General features: G+C 36.0%; 1 protein-coding gene across 8 annotated transcripts in view; it reads right to left on the reverse strand.

Moving 5' to 3' along the window:
* The window catches only part of LOC135207178 (fat-like cadherin-related tumor suppressor homolog), a 304,650-nt gene that overhangs the window by 134,302 nt on the left and 147,848 nt on the right, over window positions 1-22,500 (reverse strand). For all 8 annotated transcript variants that reach the window (XR_010312927.1, XM_064238764.1, XM_064238782.1 and 5 more), the window contains exon 4: window positions 6,364-6,470. Coding sequence is in view for 7 of the 8 variants with exons in the window: in XM_064238764.1 (XP_064094834.1) it covers window positions 6,364-6,470 (107 nt within the window). In the remaining variant the exon portion in view is untranslated. The remainder of the gene's footprint in view (window positions 1-6,363; window positions 6,471-22,500) is intronic.

Here is a 22,500-nt window from a genome sequence, read left to right on the forward strand (position 1 = left end):
AATGTCGAATCATAACTCACCCCCAGGGAGTAGGAAAACACTCTAAGGAAAGTGCACTTAACTTTTCATTAACAATACGATAGCTGTTCTGTTCACACATCAGATTAAAATTAAATCACTAGACTAGACATCAGGGCTTAAAAGGAGAAAAGACGCCCAAAATAAACAACCAAAAGAAAAGGGGTAAACGCACCGTGTTTTTTTTTTTTTTTAAATGCATCGTTTCGCGTTTAGGTGGCACTCCGATGGAATAATTTACCGCAGGAAACAGGTTTATTTAGCTCTGGGTGGGAAAACAGGAGACCAAAAACCAATATATATATAAAAAAAAACAGGAGTACCAAAGGCGAACAAATGCCTCTTTTTTTTTTTTTTTTTTTTCTTTTTCTTTTTTTTTCATCCATTCACGTTCTTTGACCAGGATCATTACGGTTAATCGAATGGGAACCAGGTGTCAAAGTAAGGTAGATGTGCAATGTAATCTCGGGGGGAGAGAGAGAGAGAGAGAGAGAGAGAGAGAGAGAGAGAGAGAGAGAGAGAGAGAGAGAGAGTAATAATAGTGACTTGAAATGTCTAATTACAAAACCATTCACCAACATTACAATCACAAACCCCTTCACCAAAGAGAGTTACAAGGATTAGGATGTCTCAAAGACTTATTGGTTCATCAGAGGAGGAGACATCGGGCGCTCACTAATCTCTAGGAGAGAGAGAGAGAGAGAGAGAGAGAGAGAGAGAGAGAGAGAGAGAGAGAGAGAGAGAGAGAGAGGTGTACTACTATAATATTACAGACAATGTAAGATAGGTAATAATAAACCATTAACCAGCATCATAATCACGAGCCCAATTCCTTTAAACAGGGAGAGAGAGAGAGAGAGAGAGAGAGAGAGAGAGAGAGAGAGAGAGAGAGAGAGAGAGAGAGAGCAATAATAGTGAATTGAAATACCTAATTACAAAACCAATCACCAACATTACATTCGCAAACCCCTTCACCAGAGAGAGAGAGAGAGAGAGAGAGAGAGAGAGAGAGAGAGAGAGAGAGAGAGACAAAACTGCATGCACTCTCTTCACCCCAGCATCAAGAAAACCTTTTGAAACTCAACATCACCGACCACATCTGATTTCATGATTTCATTCACAATTAAAATCTGAGATCTCATCGCATACAAAGACCATCGAGGGTGTAGTCAAAAACAACAAAAATGCATCCACGAGTAGCAGCTATACGTTAAGAGGCTGCCTGCCTGCCTGACACTCCAACAAGTTTCTTTTTTTTATATACAAAACGAAGAAAAAGGCCACAACAAACTTACGAGTGGAGAAGAAAAACCGAAGTCGAGAACTCTCGCCTGAGCGTCGGCAAACAGTGAGCTGAAAAGTTTATCTCCTTCACATCTGAAGAATGAAGCCTGCCAGCATTTACTGGTTAAACTGTTGCAACAATTGTGGATAATTGCGCGGCAATTACATGACATTAATAAAAAAAAGAGCGAGATGCATTTTATCCGTGCGTGACTGAATGCAGAAACAATTCGGGTCGTTTGCTTTTTCGTAACATTTCTGTCCCTCTGTGTGAACTCTGCAAGTTATTACTGCAGATTATGGCATACAAGAATAAAGTAATTTTATGAGGAACATCTATTCGTCAAGGTACAGACCATGGTACGGACAAGTCCCTTATCTATCACACATTTAACAGATAGAAAAAAAGGGGGGAGGTGGTGCTTGGGCGAGAGAGAAAGGAAAATAGATTCTAATAAATGTGGAAGAAAACAGCTAAGATATAAATCCCAATCTTGGCATCAGATAAGATGTTCTGTTTAGAGTTTAGATAAATAGTCATCTTTCCCCACATATGCTACGACTTGTCGATTTAAACTATGTAATTAAATCCTCATTTAGATACGAAGAGAAAAGGAGATGAATAAGGTGTGCAACCATCAGGCGATTCACAAATTTTCAGCCTTTTGCAGAGAGAGAGAGAGAGAGAGAGAGAGAGAGAGAGAGAGAGAGAGAGAGAGAGAGAGAGAGAGAGAGAGAGAGAGAGAGAGAGAAATAATTTCATTTACATAATTCACAATGAAAAGCTACGAGTAGCTTAGGTGTATACAAGCGAAATAAAACCCTTGTCTATATAAAGACAGGGTGTGCGCATACACATATTAAGAAGAAAAATGGAGAGAGAGAGAGAGAGAGAGAGAGAGAGAGAGAGAGAGAGAGAGAGAGAGAGAGAGAGACTTTACAAATATATACTACGACTACATTAACATATATTCATTAGCTAATTCAAGCTCTTTAAATATGAAAACGAATATGATCATCCTCTGAGAGAGAGAGAGAGAGAGAGAGAGAGAGAGAGAGGAGAGAGAGAGAGAGGCGAACCTTCTGTTGACATTTGCAGCTTTTATAAAATAGGCGACACTATGAAGGTCCCATTCAGCAGAGACACGGCGCTGTTTAATGGGGTCAAACAGACGAAGGCTTGAGAGACAAACACTTATGCTGGGAATTAACAAAAAAAAATCTGCGAAGAAATAATGACGAAAATTGCAGAGGACTGAACACTAAAAATTGAAAGGATTTGAATGATGAAAACTGCAGAAAATTTAACATTAAAAATTGAAAAGAATTAATGATGAAAATTACAGAGAATTTAATTATAAAAATAGCAAAGAATTAGAAATAATCGTTGAAAAGAATTAAAAATAAAAACTGAAAAGAATTAAAGACAAAAATTAAAAAGAAATATAGATAAAAACTGCAAAGAATTAAGATAAAGATTGCAATGCGTTAAAGATACAAATTTCTGTTGACAAAAATAGCAAAGAAGTAACGATAAAAACTGCAAAATATATATACAAAATTGCAAGGGAAGAAGATAAAATTTCTAAAGAAGTAAAGATAAAACTGCAAAGAAAAAAGAAAAAATATAAAAGAAAAAATATTAAAATCACAAAGAAATAAGATAAAAACTGCAAAGAATTAACGATAAAAATTGCGTGCAAAAAGCTTTGTGAACTACAAAAATGGATCGCTCGAGAAGAATACTAACGCGGACCAGTACATTAAAAATTCATATAATTCGGTATTATAACACAAAAGCAGGCGTGAATACATAATACGAAGATTGACACTCGATCTTTAAACCGTTCACGCACACACACACATACACACACAGAGTGTACTATGAAAATCTTAGTAGTATTATACCCGAAACTTTTTTTTTTTTTTTTGTACTGTCTGCGTTCGTGTTATTTGTATTACACGTATTTAAAAAAGACATATTGGTCTGTGCGTTCATACTTTTTTATACGGTAAATTTTTGTAGTTCACAAAATGAGCGAAATTTTGATCTCGAACGTGTATGTATATATATATATATATTATATATATATATAATATATATATATATATATATATATATATATATATATGTGTGTGTGTGTGTGTGTGTGTGTATAATGCTTAAAATTTTCATTCGATAAAACGCAATGATTACTAAATTATTCCTACAACCATTTTTGTGCCACACACAAATTTGTGAAAATAATCATGAAAGCTATGAAAAAGGAAACTGATGTATAATAACTAAAAAAAAAAAGTTTATGCGCTCCCTGAATTTTTATCCGGGTGGCGGGGGGGGCGGGGGGACAATGTCACGAATAAAAAAAAAATGCATTAATACCCGAAAGAGGTGTGTGTTCTATAAAAATGTTTCTGTAAGAAAAATAAAATACAGAAAGTAAAAATGATAAACCGCTACCTCCGAAAAAGATGATAAACCACTGAAATACAATCCATTCAACATGATAAAACTACTTCCGAAAAAGATTCGTTTCTTACAAAATTCTTATTGCCAGGAAAAAAAATAATCAGCATGAAAAAAAGTTCCTTACGAAAACCTTATTCCCGGGAAAAAAAATTACAAATAAAAATAAATAAATAAACATGAAAAAAATACTTTACAAAAATCTTATTCCTGGACAAAAAACATGGAAAAAAAGTTCCTTACAAAAATCTTATTCCTGTAAAAAAAAAAAAAAAAAATAAAAAAATAAAAAAAAATAAAATAAACAGCATGAAAAAAATGCTCGGTACTTCCCAAAATGTCTTGTGTGTGCAACAAGAAGTTTTTCATCGTAAGTAAATAAAAAAATATTTAAAAAATCCTTGAAATTTCTTCTTGCGGAGAATAACTCAGTAATTAAGCCCCGTCTGACAAGGAACCTCATCAGCGAAGCATCTTCAGGCTCGCAGGCAAATCTAAATCGAGATGATTTTTGGAGGGTTGAATGCGCCTCGTATTCCGAGCGTTCCTCACTTACGGTCTCAAACTCTGGATGATTATGCCTCCCCTCCCTTCTTCCTCCTCCTACTCCTACTCCTCTTCCTCCTCCTTATCCCCTACTCTTCTTTCTCTTCTTCTTTTTCCTCCTAGTCCTTTTCCTTCTTCTCTTCTTCTTCCTCCTCCTCTTCTTTCTTCTCTTTTTCCTCCTTCTTATCATACTCCTCTTCTTTTTCCTCCTCCTCCTCTTCTTTCTTCTCTTCTTCTTCCTCCTCTTCCTCTTCTTCCTCTACCTCCTCATCCTCCTCGTCCTTCTCTTTCTCTTCCTCTTCTTCTTTCTCTTCTTCTTCCTCCTCATTCTCCTCCTCCTCCTATTCTTCTTTTTCTTTTTCGTCTTCTTCTTCTTCTATGAACCCGTGTACTTCAGTTACTGTACTTATACATCGCACAGGGGCGGTGACTCTTACCTCCCCCAATATGAATTGAAGATATCAATCAAGTACGCAGTAAATTACTACGTAAATCAGTATAATCAAATATGGCAAATTAAGCTAAGAAAGGCAAAAATAAATAAATAAATAAATAAATATCAGAACGGATTATCTAAAGGGATTTTCAAATAAATGCCAAGCGTTAAACAATCAGCAAGTCAAGTTAAAATTGATTGTTAAAAATGAGGTTATATTCGATAAAAACTGCCACGTACTGAAAAGGGCTATTCTAGATCTACGTAGTCTATGAGACTCACTCTCTCTCTCTCTCTCTCTCTCTCTCTCTCTCTCTCTCTCTCTCTCTCCATCGCTTTAACAGAAGATTGTGGCAGCGTCTAAGGAGCAGCTCATCAACTGGGTTCAAACGAGGCATTCTCCTCTCCCTAACAGCTAATCGTCAGAAATTCGGGAGCCCTCAGACAACTGATAATGCGTGAATCGGAATTAATGGAATCCTCCATGGCAAGTGAGGGAACCGGGGGTGGGTGGGGGTTGGGGGGTGTTTCCTTGCACAGGCGCTGGGGGGCAAGATCGGGTTCAAATGAGGGTAAATGAGGGCATTTATCTATCTCTCCCATTCGTCTATCCCTCCCTCTGTCCAGGGGGCATGTTTGTCACCCATAACCCATATACATGCATACCAACGTTGATTGTCACCGTAACACATATGCATACCAACGTTGTTTGATTGTCACCATAACCCATATACTCATACATGCATACCAACGTTACTCTCGTCGAATATAAACGTAATAATCCAATCGACAAACAAATTGTCTAATAACCCGATCCCTTTTCTTACTAACTCCACTGGAGGTTCATAGATAAGCCCGCATCAACTCGTACAAAGGGCCACTATAAATACAGAGGGCCACTATGGATACAAAATGCCACTATGGGGCCCCACTGTGCTAATGCGTCCTTCAATAACATTTATTGGAGTGCACACTGAAATTCTTTTAAATGCCCAGCAAGGTTCCGCTCGATACTCACTCAACTCCTGGGTGTTTATAGAGGGTTTTACCTACGAGACAATAAAGTGAATTTACGCACGAGAGTTTTAAAGGAAATTCACTAGTCATCACACCATTTGTAGTTAATCAATACTTCACAAACATTTAAGAGAACATATTTAGAATCTACTGGCTACATTTCACAAGGTACATATGGGAACCGTTGTTATTAAGTTACTTATACAAGGACGTGTAGATTACTTGGTTTCCATATTTTATTAGTATCATGATAAAAGGGATAAGAAAATACATCCAGCCAGCCATTCATATGTTAACTAATAACTTATCTTTCAGCACACAAAGGTCATCAAATTTTCTGTACTGTACACTGCTTTCGAGCAATGTTTTCTGTACTGTACACTACTTTCGAACAACGTATGTTAGCGGGCTGTATAAATTTATAAGCTAATTCGTAACTTAACCATCTAGTACACAAATGCAATCTAATTTTCGGTAATGCACACTTCTTCCAAATACTTGACGTCTAGGCGGGCAGTGTTTAGGTATATAAATGCATTTCTGGTATGAACACCATAGTAGCCATAAATGAAAAATTTTTTTTTTCTTTACTTACGTGCAGAGTGGCATGTTTGGGCACAGTACCCGAGTCTTGTGCCCGAACGCACAACCAATAGCGTGCGACGGTCTCCCGATCTAGCCATGCAGATGTGTAGATGTCTCCTGCGAAGGAAATACAAGTTCATTAGTGTGGATACAAAGTACAGGCTTAAGATATTTCAGAGTACTCTGACACTCAATTTATGTACATTCTGAAAAAAAAATTAATGCATGGCATTATCATGAAATACCAAAAGGACACTAAAAAGCGCTGGTAGTATACTTACCTCAAACAGAATAGGAAAAAATATATAACCATTTTATTAATCTTGATTTTGTTATCCAAGCGAAGAATAATGACTGACTATGATGAAGAAAGTCAAGACACCATGTAATTACAGACGAGTGGTTTCAGTTTTGAAATTCAATAACTAACCCAAACATTAGACACGAATAAGGAGTTATCAGTTATAGCTAGAACGTAGAAACGTGTGTGGGGGAAGGGGGGGGGGGGGGGGTTGTCGTGTGAATATTTCTAAAAAATGAAAATAACAATATTCTTTGGAATAAATATGCAAAAGAAACAACCATAAGCTATACGAAACACCCCAGAATGATTTTGGATTAAAGGAAACTGATTACGAGCACACGAACTACAGAGAGAGCAAAAATGTCTCCTTAATGTTTTGTAGCACAAACTTTCCTTTCTATGAAGTCATAGTTAAAAGTTCATGAGCAACAAAAATAGGACTACGCGCCGTTACGTAACAGTGCTTAATTAAACGGCATAAAATATAACAGAGAGTAAAATTGTCTAAGACTGAGAGAGAGAGAGAGAGAGAGAGAAGAGAGAGAGAGAGAGAGAGGAATGTTTTTTCCTCGCAAGAAGAAAACCAAACTGAAGGAAACTAATGAAGACGGAGTGTCAGCACATCCCCTTCGCTCGGCGCAAACATAGAACCCTTTAAACCTTCATTTACGTACAAAGGTTTGTTTCCTCTCTCCCAAAGAGAACATTAGAATACTGATGAAGACGGTCCTGACACCTGCGCATGCGCACACCGAGACACTTACTTTCAGATACACAAACAAACGCACGCACGCACCACCACCTCTGTTGGCTCTGGCCTGGATTAAATTTATTTATTGTTTAGACTTAGAGAAAGTTTTCGTTTTAAACAGAAGCAGGTGAAAACCATACACAAACACTATGTCTGATTGCTATGGACTCGATTTGATTTAGAAGCTCTTTACTGAAAAGCTTTGATTCAAAATGAAACGAAAAAAAACAATCAATATTGCTGTACTCCATCAAGCAATTTTTTTTACACACACACACACACACATACACACACACAAACACACATCACATGCATACTACATTACTGTCCTTTCTTCCCTATACACTGCTGTACAAAATGCAATTACATCATACATAATACAACACTTTGTTGTAGCTCGATGTGTGCTCCAATGCATAATTTTTTCATGTATGTATGTATACAGTGAATGTGTTTGTGCAGCGCGGTATTTCCAAACCGACCTACCATCTGTTTGTGGTTTGTTACAACACTCGTTAAGGATAAAAATGTGCTCTGAAGATTTACTATAGTTTAAGGGATTTCTTGTGCTGAGTCTCTCTCTCTCTCTCTCTCTCTCTCTCTCTCTCTCTCTCTCTCTCTCTCGTAACATTAAGTCAAGCTTTCCACAAACGTAGCCTACCTGATCATGATGACCTTCTAAATAATTTGAATATTGCATAAGTATGCATAAGCCCCCATCTCTCGATATGATAAACTGTGGTACCTAAATTTTCATCTTTTATTAAAAGAAATAACTTATTAATGTTGTTTTACGGTACGGTTCAGTGAATGAATTAATTACATATAAATGTCTGGAGTATTTATATGCATATTCAAATACGGACATTCATCAAATTTTTTCGCCAATAAGCTTTGTTGATGTTGAAGTGAGAGAGAGAGAGAGAGAGAGAGAGAGAGAGAGAGAGAGAGAGAGAGAGAGAGAGAGAGAATTATTATTCCTTCATTTATTAAAAAAATAACTAAAGTCTTTTCTTCGCTTCTGAGCAGCGTTAACGGAGAATATTTAAGGGTACAGAAGACTCGAGTTTCCGATCGACTATAATACCGTAATATTAGAGCGAAGGGAACGCCATTAGTTAAACTGCAATCAATCATTTCCCCCAAACCCCCTTTAATGACCCGTCTCTCTCTCTCTCTCTCTCTCTCTCTCTCTCTCTCTCTCTCTCTCTCTCTAGCATTATTCGTGAAGGCAAGTGCTCTAGCATAATGTCCTTATATTGCACAGAGACTACGGGCTTTCATTTTCCGTTGGGAATAATACCTGCGTTATTTTATTTGGAATTTATTTTTTTTCTTTCTCGATGCTGAGCAACTAATTAACATTGCAGTGGAGCAGCATTTGTTATTTTAAAATGTTCAAACAAAGCTTAAATTTACGTTCATAAATTCACGACCTTCAGAGCCTGGTTCACTCGTACAACATGTAATGATATAAAAATGTTATATTCATTCTTTATAAACTATGCGCTCTGCATGGTGTATGCAATTCATGGTATATTTTCAGTCGGTACTCAGTAATATTACAAATGGTCGAGGTCATTAAATAATCTAAGCTTGCTGAAGTATCCTCATTAAATGAAGCTTTTACATTTCATCTACAGCTTTCATTCAAAATAGATCAGTTTAGGTTTCAACCTTTTTATTTAAATATCAGAAAAAATACAGAATTATGGCCTCCATTTTGTTGATGTTGTTCTTGTGCTTGGCCCACCCCCTTCCATAAATTCCTTATTATTATTATTATTATTATTATTATTATTATTATTATTATTATTATTATTATTATTCTTTTTTTTCTGGTCTATTACAATCCTCCAATTCGACTGGGTAGTATTTATAGTGTGGGGTTCCGGGTTGCATCCTGCCTCCTTAGGAGTCCATCACTTTTCTTACTATGTGTGACGTTTCTAGGATCACACTCTTCTGCATGAGTCCTGGAGCTACTTCAGCCTCTAGTTTTTCCAGATTCCTTTTCAGGGATCTTGGGATCGTGCCTAGTGTTCCTATGATTATAGGTACAATTTCCACTGGCATATCCCATATCCTTCTTATTTCTATTTTCAGGTCTTGATACTTATCCATTTTATCCCTTTCTTTCTCTTCAACTCTGGTGTCCCATGGTGCTGCGACATCAATGAGTGATACTTTCTTCTTGATTTTGTCAATCAACGTCACCTCTGGTCTATTTGCACGTATCAACCTATCTGTTCTGATACCATAGTCCCAGAGGATCTTTGCCTGATCGTTTTCTATCACGCTTTCAGGTTGGTGCTCGTACCACTTATTACTGCAAGGTATCTGGTGTTTCTTGCACAGGCTCCAGTGGAGGGCTTTTGCCAGTGAATCATGCCTCTTTTTGTACTGGTTCTGTGCAAGTGCCGGACATTCGCTTGCTATGTGGTTTATGGTTTCCTTTTTCGTATTACACTTCCTACATATTGGAGAGATGTTATTTCCATCTATCGTTCTTTGAACATATCTGGTTCTTAGGGCCTTATCTTGTGCCGCTGTTATCATTCCTTCAGTTTCCTTCTTGAGCTCTCCCCTTAGTAGCCATTGAACATGCGTCATCGCTCGCTAGTCCTTTAGTCTGTTCATGCATTGTCCATGCATTGGTTTGTTGTGTCATTCCTCTGTTCTGTTTGTCATTCTCCTGTCTCTGTATATTTATGGGTCTTCGTCTACTTTTATCAGTCCTTCCCATGCACTCTTCAGCAACTCGTCTTCACTGGTTTTCAGATATTGCCCCAGTGCTCTGTTCTCGATGTTGACGCAGTCCTCTATGCTTACTAGTTCCCTCCCTCCTTCCTTTCGTGTTATGTATAGTCTGTCCGTATTTGCTCTTGGGTGTAATGCTTTCTGTATTGTCATATGTTTCCTCGTTTTCTGGTTTATGTTGCGAAGTTCTGCCTTCGTCCATTCCACTATTCCTGCGCTGTATCTGATTACTGGCACTGCTCATGTGTTTATGGCTTTTATCATATTTGCAGAGTTAACTTTTGACTTGAGTATCGCCTTGAGTCTCTGCATATATTCTTTCCTGATCGTGTCCTTCAACTCTTGGTGTTTTATATCATCTCCTTTCATTATTCCCAGGTATTTGTATCCCGTCTCATCTATGTGTTTGATGTTGTTCCCATCTGGAAGCTCTATCCCTTCAGTCCTTTTTACTTTGCTCTTTTGTATGTTGACTAAGGCACATTTTTCTATTCCAAACTCCACCCTGATGTCCCAGATACAATCCTTACAGTCTGATATTAGGGTATATATTTCCTTGATGCTCTTACCATACAGCCTGATGTCGTCCATGAAAATTATTATTATTATTATTATTATTATTATTATTATTATTATTATTATTATTATTATTATTATTATTATTATCATCATTATCAAGTAGATGAAATCATTCGTAAGGAACAAGCCCACAGGGGTCACTGACTTGAAATTCAAACTTTCAAAGAATATGGTGTGCATTACGAAGAAGTAAAGTAGGACGAGGTAAAGGGAAATACAGAAAGAAGACCCCACTTATTAAAAAAAGAAAAAGAGAAAAAATAGATAAAAATGTATTAAAATTCAAGGAGAGTAGTAATAGGGTAGTAACGTATTGCAACTTCGTTTGAACTGAAGTTTCAATTGCACGACTTCCTCTGAGAGGCTGTTCCACAATTCAACTCTGTGAGGAATTAAAGCACCTCTGGAACTGAAATCTCAAATAATTATTTAGGGTAGTGCGTGCATGGGAATGCTTGTATGTTTTGTATACTTGCGTCACAGGTGTATGGCAGAGAGATAAGGGAAAGCGGAGCGTCTGAATGGAAAGTGAAGAGCGAAAAGAAAGTAGAGAGCCTCTGCCAATATATGTAAGGGAAAGAAAAGCTAGATAGGATATAAGATTTAGGGAAAGAAAATGTTGCTAGGCGTATAAACGCACACTCGCCCTTGTGTGTGTGTGTGTGTGCTCGCGCGCGGCGCAGGCAAGGCCCTACTACTGCCCAGTCGGTCGGACGAGGGGAAATTCAATTGTGTAAATGAAACCATTAAATTCTCCCTTCGGCCAATTCGTTAACCCGAGGGACACATAGCTCAGGTCCATATAAAATGGTCGGCCGTTATCACTTGCAGCCAGACCTACATGGCCGGAAGTGTAACGGAAAAAACAAAAACAAAAAAACCACCTGTCTTTAATTCTGTTGTTGTTTTCTCACTTTTATTTGCCAATTTATTTGTGGGTATCGGAGTATTTACAGCTAGCGCTTGTCGAGGCTACTGGGCTTACACGTTGGAAATACAAACGGCCACTTCTCTCTCTCTCCTCTCTCTCCTCTCTTCTTCCCTCTCTTCTCTCTCTCTCTACTCTCTTCTCTCTCTCTCTCGTCTCTCTCTCTATATATATATATATATATATATATATATATATATATATATATATATATATATATATATATTTTACAAACGATACGTAGACGACACCTTCTTACTTTTTAGAAATATAGAACAAGCCAATCAGTTTCTTGAATACGCCAATGTAGCCCATCCCAACATTAAGTTCACGATCGATTACGAAGAAAATAATAAACTTGCATTTTTGGATATACTTGTGTCCCGTAACGAGCAGGGCTTCTGTACTTCTATTTTTAGAAAACAAACATTTACTGGCTTAGGTACAAATTTTTATTGTCATTTTAATTTCAAACTAAACTCCTTAAGTACTCTCTTCCACAGGGCCTATACTTTATCTTCCACTTGGTCTGGTTTCCACCAAGAAATCTCATTTCTCCAAAAGTATTTTTTAGAAAATTGCTACCCATCCAAGCTTTTTTTAAACAATTGTATAATTTTCTTAATCGTAAGTTTGTTCCTGTTTTTAATATTCCTATTGTACCCAAGTAGGCATTTTACTTCAGTATTCCTTTTATTCATGATAAGTCCTTTTATGTTCAGTTAAATGACCTTATTCACCGACACCTCCCGGCAGTTAACAGTAGAGTTATACCACAGAACCCGTTAACTATTGCTTCTCTTTTCAAACATAAAGACAAACTAAGCTCCTTGATGACTTCCAATGTCGTTTATTTATATACTTGCCCCAAATGTAAGGTGGGGAAATATGTGGGGGCTTCTCGTCGCCTACTAAAAGTCAGAATTGATTGTCATCGGGGAGTTAGTTACAGAACAGGCAATAAATTAACTAATCCTGAATTTTCTAATGTACGTGATCATGCCGGAAAATGTAAACAACATATTGAATATAAACATTTTAAAATTCTCTCCAGAGCCACCTCACCTCATCAATTAGCAATAACCGAATCGTTATATATTAAGAAGCTTGTTCCTTCTTTAAACAATCAAACTACCTCCACAACACTGTACCTGTCTTGAGTGTGCACCTGTCTCTGTTTTTTATGTCATTAGGTCCTTGGTTTCCGTCCAGAAAGGTAGCGGTCTATTTCTTTCATTCTGTCTGTTGCATTTTAGTTTTTTTTTAATTTTTTAATTTTTGTTTAAAGTGTAAATATTTTTTTAATTGTAAATTTCTTAATTCTTAAGTCTTTGTAATATTTTTATATATTTTAATTACGTTTTTCACCTTTGAAAATGAGGCTGTGTCCTCGAAACGTCAGCATGTTTAATAAATGGACAATTACTAGTACATGACGTCTCCTTCAGCTCCTTGTTGTATGTTGGTTGATAGCAACGCTTCCCATATCATAAATATATATATATATATATATATATATATATATATATATATATATATATATATGTAATATATGCACACACATTATAAATATGTATATAATATAGACAAACAATGTATATATATATATATATATATATATATATATATATTAGATATATATATATATGAATAACTTTGATAAACGAAGTATATAAAACGTGATGCTATGTATAAATAAAGGTTTTTTGCCACGAAGGAAAAAAATGAAAAAGCGAGTTAGACGAGTACTTTCGGTCTTATTCGGACCCTTGCCTCAGTAAAGGGTACGAATAGAACCGAAAGTACTCGGCTAAACTCGCTTTTTCATTTTTTTCCTTCGTGGCAAAAAAACCTTTATATATATATATATACGATATATATATATATATATATAGATATATATATATATATATACTATATTATATAATATATATATATATAATATATATATAATATATATATAATTATATATATATATTAATATATATATATATATATATAGATATATATATATATAATATCGCAAAAAAACATTATATATATATATATATATATATATATATATATATCAATATATAATATATATATTATATATATATATATGGATTTATAAATATATAATATATATATTATATTATAAATATATAATCACTTAAGTGATATTTAGTGATATTTAAAAAAAAGTGTAAGAAGTTAATAAAGAAGAAAATAATTATCTAACAAATAAAAAATTAGAATGTTGGCATAAGTCGAATTCCAAACACTTACTTTAGGGAATCAAATATAAATTAGGCGCTTCACGAAATTCCAGTTCATTAACAAAGCGAGGTTCCGAAAGATAACGGAATAATGACTAAGATAAATTTTGGATTATTTACTCTCATCAACATTCATTTCCTTCCTTATTTACGGGGAAACTCGAAATCAATTTGGACTGTTTACATTTGACTTCGTTCTGCGTTGCTAATTACCTGATTTTTTTTAATCTGACCAGGAATTTAGAATTAATATGCTTTAATTAATCTCATTAATTCAATTTCTGTATAAACTTTTTTCTGACCTCAAATGACATATTTTCATCAAATTTATTACTTTATTTTCAAAATAAAAATAATTTTGAGCTTAAACACGACATACTTTAATCAATTTAATTTTTTAAACTCATATATAAACCTATTTTCTGAATTCAAACGACATATTTTCATCAAATTTATTAATTTACTTTCAAAAGAAAAACAATTTTTGAGCTTGAACACGACATAATTTAACCAATTTATTTAATTTCTACATAAACCTATTTTCTAAAGTAAAAACAGACTTAATCTAACCAATTCTATTCAATTTCTACACAAGCCTATTTTTTGAACTCAAAACTGAACATAATTTAACCAATTCTATTTAATTTCTACATACCGATTTTTTGAAGTCAAACGTGACATACTTGAATCAATTTCACTTATTTAATTTCTATACAAACCTAATTTTTTAAAACCAAAACAGGCACACTAATCTATCTTATTAATTTCTATATACACGTAAACCTATTTTCTGAACTTAAACTTAACACACCTAAAATCTATTTTATTTATTTATTTTCTATATAAACCTATTCTTTGAACTTAAACTTAACATATTTTAATATATTTTATCTATCTAATTTCTATATAAACTTATTTTCTGAACTCAAACTTCACATACTTTAATCTATTTTATCTATTTAATTTCTATATAAACCTATTTTTTGAACATGACATACTGTAAGCCACCTAATTTATTTGATATTATATTGATCTACTTTTTCTCTGAACTCAAACTTGGCATACTTCAATCAGTTTTTTGAAGTTAATTTACATTTCTAACTTATAATCCACTTGCGCTAATTTCCACATACTTCTCCTCCGGACCGAAACTTGACATACTTTAAATCAGTTTTATGAAGTTAATTTCCATTTAAAGCTACATGTTTAACTTCGAGTTCATTTCCACACAGACCTACTTTCCCCACAAACTCAAAACGCAACCCGGAACGCCTATTTCATTCGATACTGTTCCGGTTTCCTTGTAATGACTGGATACACGGGGGCGCCGCCCACCCCCCTCCCCCACGCCCACGCCCCTGCATGCATCCGCCGTTCCTTAAACAAATAAGCCAATTATAACGCTCCCCACTCCACCTGCGACAACCTTCCTGTTTGCGCCGTCTGGTCTCTGTGTATATAGCAAAGCCTCGGTATTTGCAGAGCCCAAGAACAATTCCTATTACTCTGTTTATAAATCCAGATATGATCAGGCTCCCAAATGCGGACTGCACTCTCCTTCCCCCTACCCAACTCCCCCACCCACCCAAAACCCCCTCCACTTCCTCAGGTCTCTCTCACTCTTTCTCACTATCATACAAGCACACAACATTCACACATTACACACACTGGTCTCTCTCTCTTTCTCACTCTCTCACTCAGACACAAAGTATATACAAACACAGCATGTATCATTATTATTTTTGTTTTTGTTTTTCTTTTTCAACAGACAAGTTATATATACTACTTTACATAATAAGACTACCTTTCCGGCCTGTTCATCATATCTCGTATGCGGCGGCTCTCTCTCTCTCTCTCTCCCCTCTCTCTCTCCCTCTCTCTCTCTCTCTCATCTCTCTCCTCTCTCTCAAAAAAAAAAAAAAAAAAAAAAAAAAAAAAAAAAAAAAAAAAAAAAAGTATACATCATGATTCTCTGTATTTCTCTCGAAACACAATTATTGCCCACTCAGTGCTTCAAAAACTGAACTACCTCTCTCTCTCTCTCTCTCTCTCTCTCTCTCTCTCTCTCTCTCTCTCTCTCTCTCATGTGGTGTTGCATACGACAGGAAGAAAACTAATATTTTGCACCATGGAATAAATTTGGCTCGAAACGCAAACACTAGAATTCTTCGTAAACAAATAAATAAGCACGAAATGAAAATTGGGGTGGGCCATTCTAAACGTAGGTAGAAAGATAAATATTTTCATAATCATATTTAAACGAATACAGATACCGAGACGAGAATTTTACTCAAATATTTTCATCGGTTATTCTATGAATAAATTAAGTAAAAATTATGATTCTTATGGTACTTAGAAAAGGGTAATTAAATCTTATCATTGTCATTACCAATCGCAACTAGAGAGAGAGAGAGAGAGAGAGAGAGAGAGAGAGAGAGAGAGAGAGAGAGAGAGAGAGAGAGAGAGAGAGAGAGAGAGAGAGAGAGAGAGAGAGAGAGAGAGAGAGCAATAAGGAATGAAAAATTGGTAAAAGGATATCATTAAAATCTTAGGATAAAATAGTAGATTCTAAAAACAATAATTGAAAATGGAAGAAGGTGGTTAGAAGGGTGTTGCAGCAACTGATTGTTAAAATCATCAACCCAAATATGGCATCGACAGAGAGATAGGCTAATATAAAATGCTATCAGAAGTAATTATTATTAAAATATCTCCATAATCAGTCCCACCATGAGTAATCACACCAGCATCATAATAAAAAAATTCTATACTAATAACAATAATATTAGTTTAGACGACAGAAAATGCAATAAGGCTGGTCAAGATGATGATGATGATAATAATAATAATAATAATAATAATAATAATAATAATAATAATAATAATAATAATAATAGTAAAGATATATCCACCATCATTACCATAATAATAATAATATTAATAAATAATAATAATAATAATAATATCCGCAGTGTATATGAGCAACAACAACAACAACAACAACAACAACAATAATAATAATAATAACAATAATAATAATATCCGTAGTGTATGTTTAGTACTCGCCTCTGCAGTATATCATTACTAATAATAATAATAATAATAATAATAAAGATACGTCTACCATCATTGGCACTACGGCAAATCACCACAGGAACGATTAGCGAACGGAAACGCTACGGCAAGCAAACACGATATATATCATATATATATATCTATATATATATATATATATATATATATATATATATATATATATATATATATATATATACGTATATTCCGGCCGATAAAATGGAACGGGCCATAACACACTCCCGAGTGATTGACTGCGCAAACATCGAAGCTACGCCGATGTTTGCCCGGCAGAGTCCTCCGGCCGTCACTTAAGCCGCCTGCCTCATTAAACTGACTCGTATGGAAACGCCCCCCTTTCTGATCTGCGCTCCTGTTTGCGACTGTATTGCGAGATTTCAGATGAGTAGTGTTTTAATAATATATATATATATATATATATAATATTATATATATATGATATATAGATATATATATATATATATATATATATAGATATATACACACACACGCGCATTTATATATATATATATATATATATATATATATATATATATAAAGAGAGAGAGAGAGATAAGATCATAGGCCTTCTGCTATGAGAAGGAGAGCGAAAGAGAGGAATATGATCATGAGCCTTCCGCTTTGAGAGAGAGAGAGAGAGAGAGAGAGAGAGAGAGAGAGAGAGAGAGAGCATTTCAAGGCGTTTACTCGCCCTGAAAATAAGATCGATGAACGCATAAAAAACATATAGTAGTGAACAACGACTCAACAACTAAACATTAAAATGGTCCACAACCTATCAACAACTTTAGGATGGATAACAATATCACAACCAAACCAAAAATGCAATATGTTATGACGCCACCATTCTAAAAGTTACTTGATGATGGCAAAAAAAAGTTAATTTACTTTTTCAGAATTCTTTTACATTCAGAAAAAAAGTAAATTTTATGTTGTTTGAGATTAATTTGGCCTTATGTCAGCGCGGGCTCTTGCTTTAGAGCAGCCCGTAGTAGTAAATTGTAACTTCAACAACAAATATGGTATAGCAGTGAATTTCCCAACGAATTTAAAATTCACCACATAAGACACACAACATATTTTGAAATAAAAGAATCAATAAAATAAATTAAAATAAAGCTCACCTAAAGAATCGCCCAGGCATAAACTCTTCAAAATAAATCACCCTCCCCTGAACACGCAAGCAGGCAAGCAAGCACGCATTAAAAGCCTAAACCCTTTCGCGCAAACATGAAAGCTCCCGAACCGAGGCCAAAAAAAGACCCTTTCAAAAGCTGGCCATCATTTGCCATCTGATAAGCCCAGATTAACAGCGCTGCGTAGCTCCTTCTATTCCCTCCTGCCAATTACTCTTAAAACGACGCTCGCGGAGCGTAACAAAAGCTCCGGTAATTGGTTAACCAGAGGACGAATTTGGGTCGCGGGAACCCGAACGGAACCCCGGGGGTACGAAAACGAAAAGCTGGGGAGGACATTCAGAAGTCGTCAGCTCGGACACTGGAGGCGGAGGCTGCTTGCTGGTCTGATGGGGCCGAAAATGCCAGGCAGTATCCAAGAAGCAATCAACGTCTATTAAGCGGCGGTAACTCAAGACCCGATGACATTTACATCTCGCCGAGTATATAAGTGGCCGTAACTCGAGTCTGATGACACTTACGTCTTCCTGGCCGAGGAGGCAAATGTCCTTCTCTTTTTGTTGCAGGAATCACTGGTCAATGGAGAGAGCGTCTGGTGACCGCAAAGCAATCAAAACATTGATGGGCGTTGATTGAGAGGAACCATCTTGCAAGGCAATCTCTTATTCACCTTGTCGGCGATCCTGTCAAGGCAGGCTCTTCGTCTCTCCCGTTCAAAAGGTATTAAGCAATCGCCGGTCCTCAAACGAGAGATAAAAAGGCGGCCCGAATGGGCTTTCAATCGCCTCAAAAGAGACAGATCCCAGCAAACAAACAGGATGCTTCAAAAGAATGTTAAAATGCCATTGGGCAACCATCCTCAATCGTGTCTTTCTGCAGCGTCCATTACTGTTTTTATACCAAAAACAGCTGAATAAAACAAATCTCTATGCTAAAAATACCCGAGAGAAGGAACGAGAATACCTCTTACTTTTTCTTCTTTATCTTTTAAGATAAGGAAAGGTGGAATCTAAATACCAAAAATACCAGTAATAAGGAAACAGCGCACCATTCTTCCTATACGATGAGAATGTAAAACGTTCTACGTTACAAATATAACATGAACACGTTAGAAACCTAACTTTTTTCCTGTCGCCTTAAAATACAAACACCTTTCAGTATCTGATTACAGACAACCTAAGCTTCTATTAAAGAGGAATACCGGTGTTGGATAGGGAACATCCCGATCACTACAGGTCCAAGGAATGCCGGGGAGAAGCTAATCTAAAGCGCTCCTTAAACCCGGCCGAAAGAGAAACCGTCTTTATCTATCGCTAAAGGGGATTACATGCCAATGAGGAAGTCAGCATGTACGCATTATAGAACTCTCTCTCTCTCTCTCTCTCTCTCTCTCTCTCTCTCTCTCTCTCTCTCTCTCTATATATATATATATATATATAATATATATATATATATATATATATATATATATATATAAAATTGCAAGGAAGCGTAATTCAAACAAGAAATCCAGCAAACTTCTCACAGAAACGTTTGCTCAAGAAGAAACGAAATATGTGGCGAATTTCCGAGAGAGAGAGAGAGAGAGAGAGAGAGAGAGAGAGAGAGAGAGAGAGAGAGAGAGAGAGTTCTACAATCCGCACGTAATGACTTTCTCATTGGCAGTAATTTATTTATCCCATTTATGCACATAATGCCTTTCAATTTTATAAAATCTATAACACTATCAAATAATAAAAAATTTAAGACCTATTAAAAACATTCAGCCAGCTGGTATACAAAACGATGTATGCCAGACCTACTGCATATTGTTAATATATTATATAACTAATAATTTCTACCATAATATACTCTGTTTCGCTGTTTTTGTTGGAGAAATTATGGCATTTCCAAGTTTAAGGTAACTTTAGAAAACTGAAACAAATTACAAAAAACTAAATGTTCGATTAAATAATAATAATAATAATAATAATAATAATAATAATAATAATACTAATAATAATAATAATAATAATCCTTAATTAGGAAAACAGAAAATAAATAAGCTTTGCTAATTTACAAACAGCTGCAACATGTCAGCATGTTAGGGAGAGAGAAGGCGTTGATAAACGGATTCAACCATTTACTGTGGGACACTGCCCTCTCTCTCTCTCTCTCTCTCTCTCTCTCTCTCTCTCTCTCTCTCTCTCTCTCTCTCTCTCTCTCTCTCATATAAGAAAAAGAATTTACCAACGATTTTATAAAACGGACAAATAGTCAAGTTAGCCGGCTCAAGGCATATTGATACAAAGAGAGAGAGAGAGAGAGAGAGAGAAACTTCGTCGAGGTTCAAACATTAATTAGAAACGGAAGAAGGGGAGGCCGTGGGAGTATTATCAATGTAACATCTACCAGACAGACAGACAGACAGAGAGAGAGAGAGAGAGAGAGAGAGAGAGAGAGAGAGAGAGAAATTATCAAAGTTATAACATACTGGTAAGGTACAATGAATCAACGATGTTTTTACCATACAACATAAATATGAGAGAGAGAGAGAGAGAGAGAGAGAGAGAGAGAGAGATTAGCCGATTTACAACATACTGATAAGGTACAATGAATCAACGAGGTTTTTAACATACAATATATAATTATAATTATATATGAGAGAGAGAGAGAAAGAGAAAGACTCTTTCTACATACAAGACCATCACCAACAAAACGAAACGCAAACAGGACAGCAGTGCAATTAGCATTCGTTTTACATAAACGGACCGGGAATGAATTTAGACTGATTTTAATCTCGCAGGGGAAGATCTGAATGAAGGTTATTTATTGAATTTAGGCAATTATCTTGGTCCAAGCGGGGCCTCTCCTCCTTCACATCCCTTCCCCCCAAGAGTAGACCCCTGGCAGACGTCAAGGAGTATGCAATGAATCTGCAAATTATTCTTCATACTTTCCTACTGGTATTTATACTTGTTAGTGTGATCAGCCATACAAGGAGAAACAAGAGAGGATTTCCCATACGGATTCTATCTCAAGATTCTAATGAGGAGAAGTCGCAGGCAATTTTTCCATGACGATTCTATTGAAGGGGAAACACTGTGGATTCTTCCATTTCATGGGAAAGTCATATCGGATTTTACCACATGGATTCTAGGCAACGACGATGCACAGGATTCTTCCATGCAGATTCTATCGAAGAGATGATATATTGTATTCTTACGGGGATGCTGTTCAAGTCATAATCGTCGTATTTTTATATTCCAGAAAAGAAAATCGTCAGAATGATTCTTCTTAAGTAAATAAAATGTGGATTTCTCCAAAATGTCCTCTATCGAAGGATATACACTAATGACTCTTAAAAGAACATTCTATTGGTAATCTGGAAAACTAAAGATAACGGGCACCACTTTGAGTCTCCATTGTGATAATGATAAGAGAAGAGACGAACTTAATATTGTTCTTATCCTTTGGATGATATCTTCAGTTTTTCATAAAAGGAAATGACTGCTGTCTGTTACGAACGCCATTCTAAAAATATACCTGATCTGATATATTAACAAGAAAGATGTGTCAACGAAAATAATAATAAAAAATCTCGTAATGAGAGAGAGAGAGAGAGAGAGAGAGAGAGAGAGAGAGAGAGAGAGAGAGAGAGAGCAATTACTATAAAGATGTGCCATCGGAGGTAATAATAAAATAGAGAGAGAGAGAGAGAGAGAGAGAGAGAGAGAGAGAGAGAGAGAGAGAGAGAGAGAGAATGTTAAATCAATGAAGTCTGTTGGGCACAATAAAATGATAATGGAGATGTTAATTTGCTTGTGAGAGAGAGAGAGAGAGAGAGAGAGAGAGAGAGAGAGAGAGACTGCTGAGCCCAAACCCACCAGATCCGTTGATAACACTGATGGTGCAACGGAGGTCAATAATAATAAAAATAAGGCGTAGCGGTCCAGAGATGCTTTCTGTCGAACCGGTCGCTGATGATGATGACGGGGAGGAAGGAGGAGGAGGCGGCCGGCGGGACCGGGCAAGTGTTTCTCCCCATATCCGGAAGGATTGATGAGCCCGGAGAGCAACTCTCACATCCTCTCAACCGTTTAATGTATGCAAAAGTTGCCGTCTCTCTCTCTCTCTCTCTCTCTCTCTCTCTCTCTCTCTCTCTCTCTCTTATTATCAACTGCGTTACTACAACCGCTTAATGTATGCAAAAGTTACAGCTCTCTCTCTCTCTCTCTCTCTCTCTTATTACTAACTGCGTTACTGCAACCGTTTAATGTATACAAAAGTTACAGTTCTCTCTCTTCTCTCTCTCTCTCTCTCTCTCTCTCCTCTCTCTCTCTCGTTAATCCCTTT

Source organism: Macrobrachium nipponense, chromosome 11, assembly GCF_015104395.2.
Source record: "Macrobrachium nipponense isolate FS-2020 chromosome 11, ASM1510439v2, whole genome shotgun sequence".
Lineage (NCBI taxonomy): Eukaryota > Metazoa > Arthropoda > Malacostraca > Decapoda > Palaemonidae > Macrobrachium > Macrobrachium nipponense.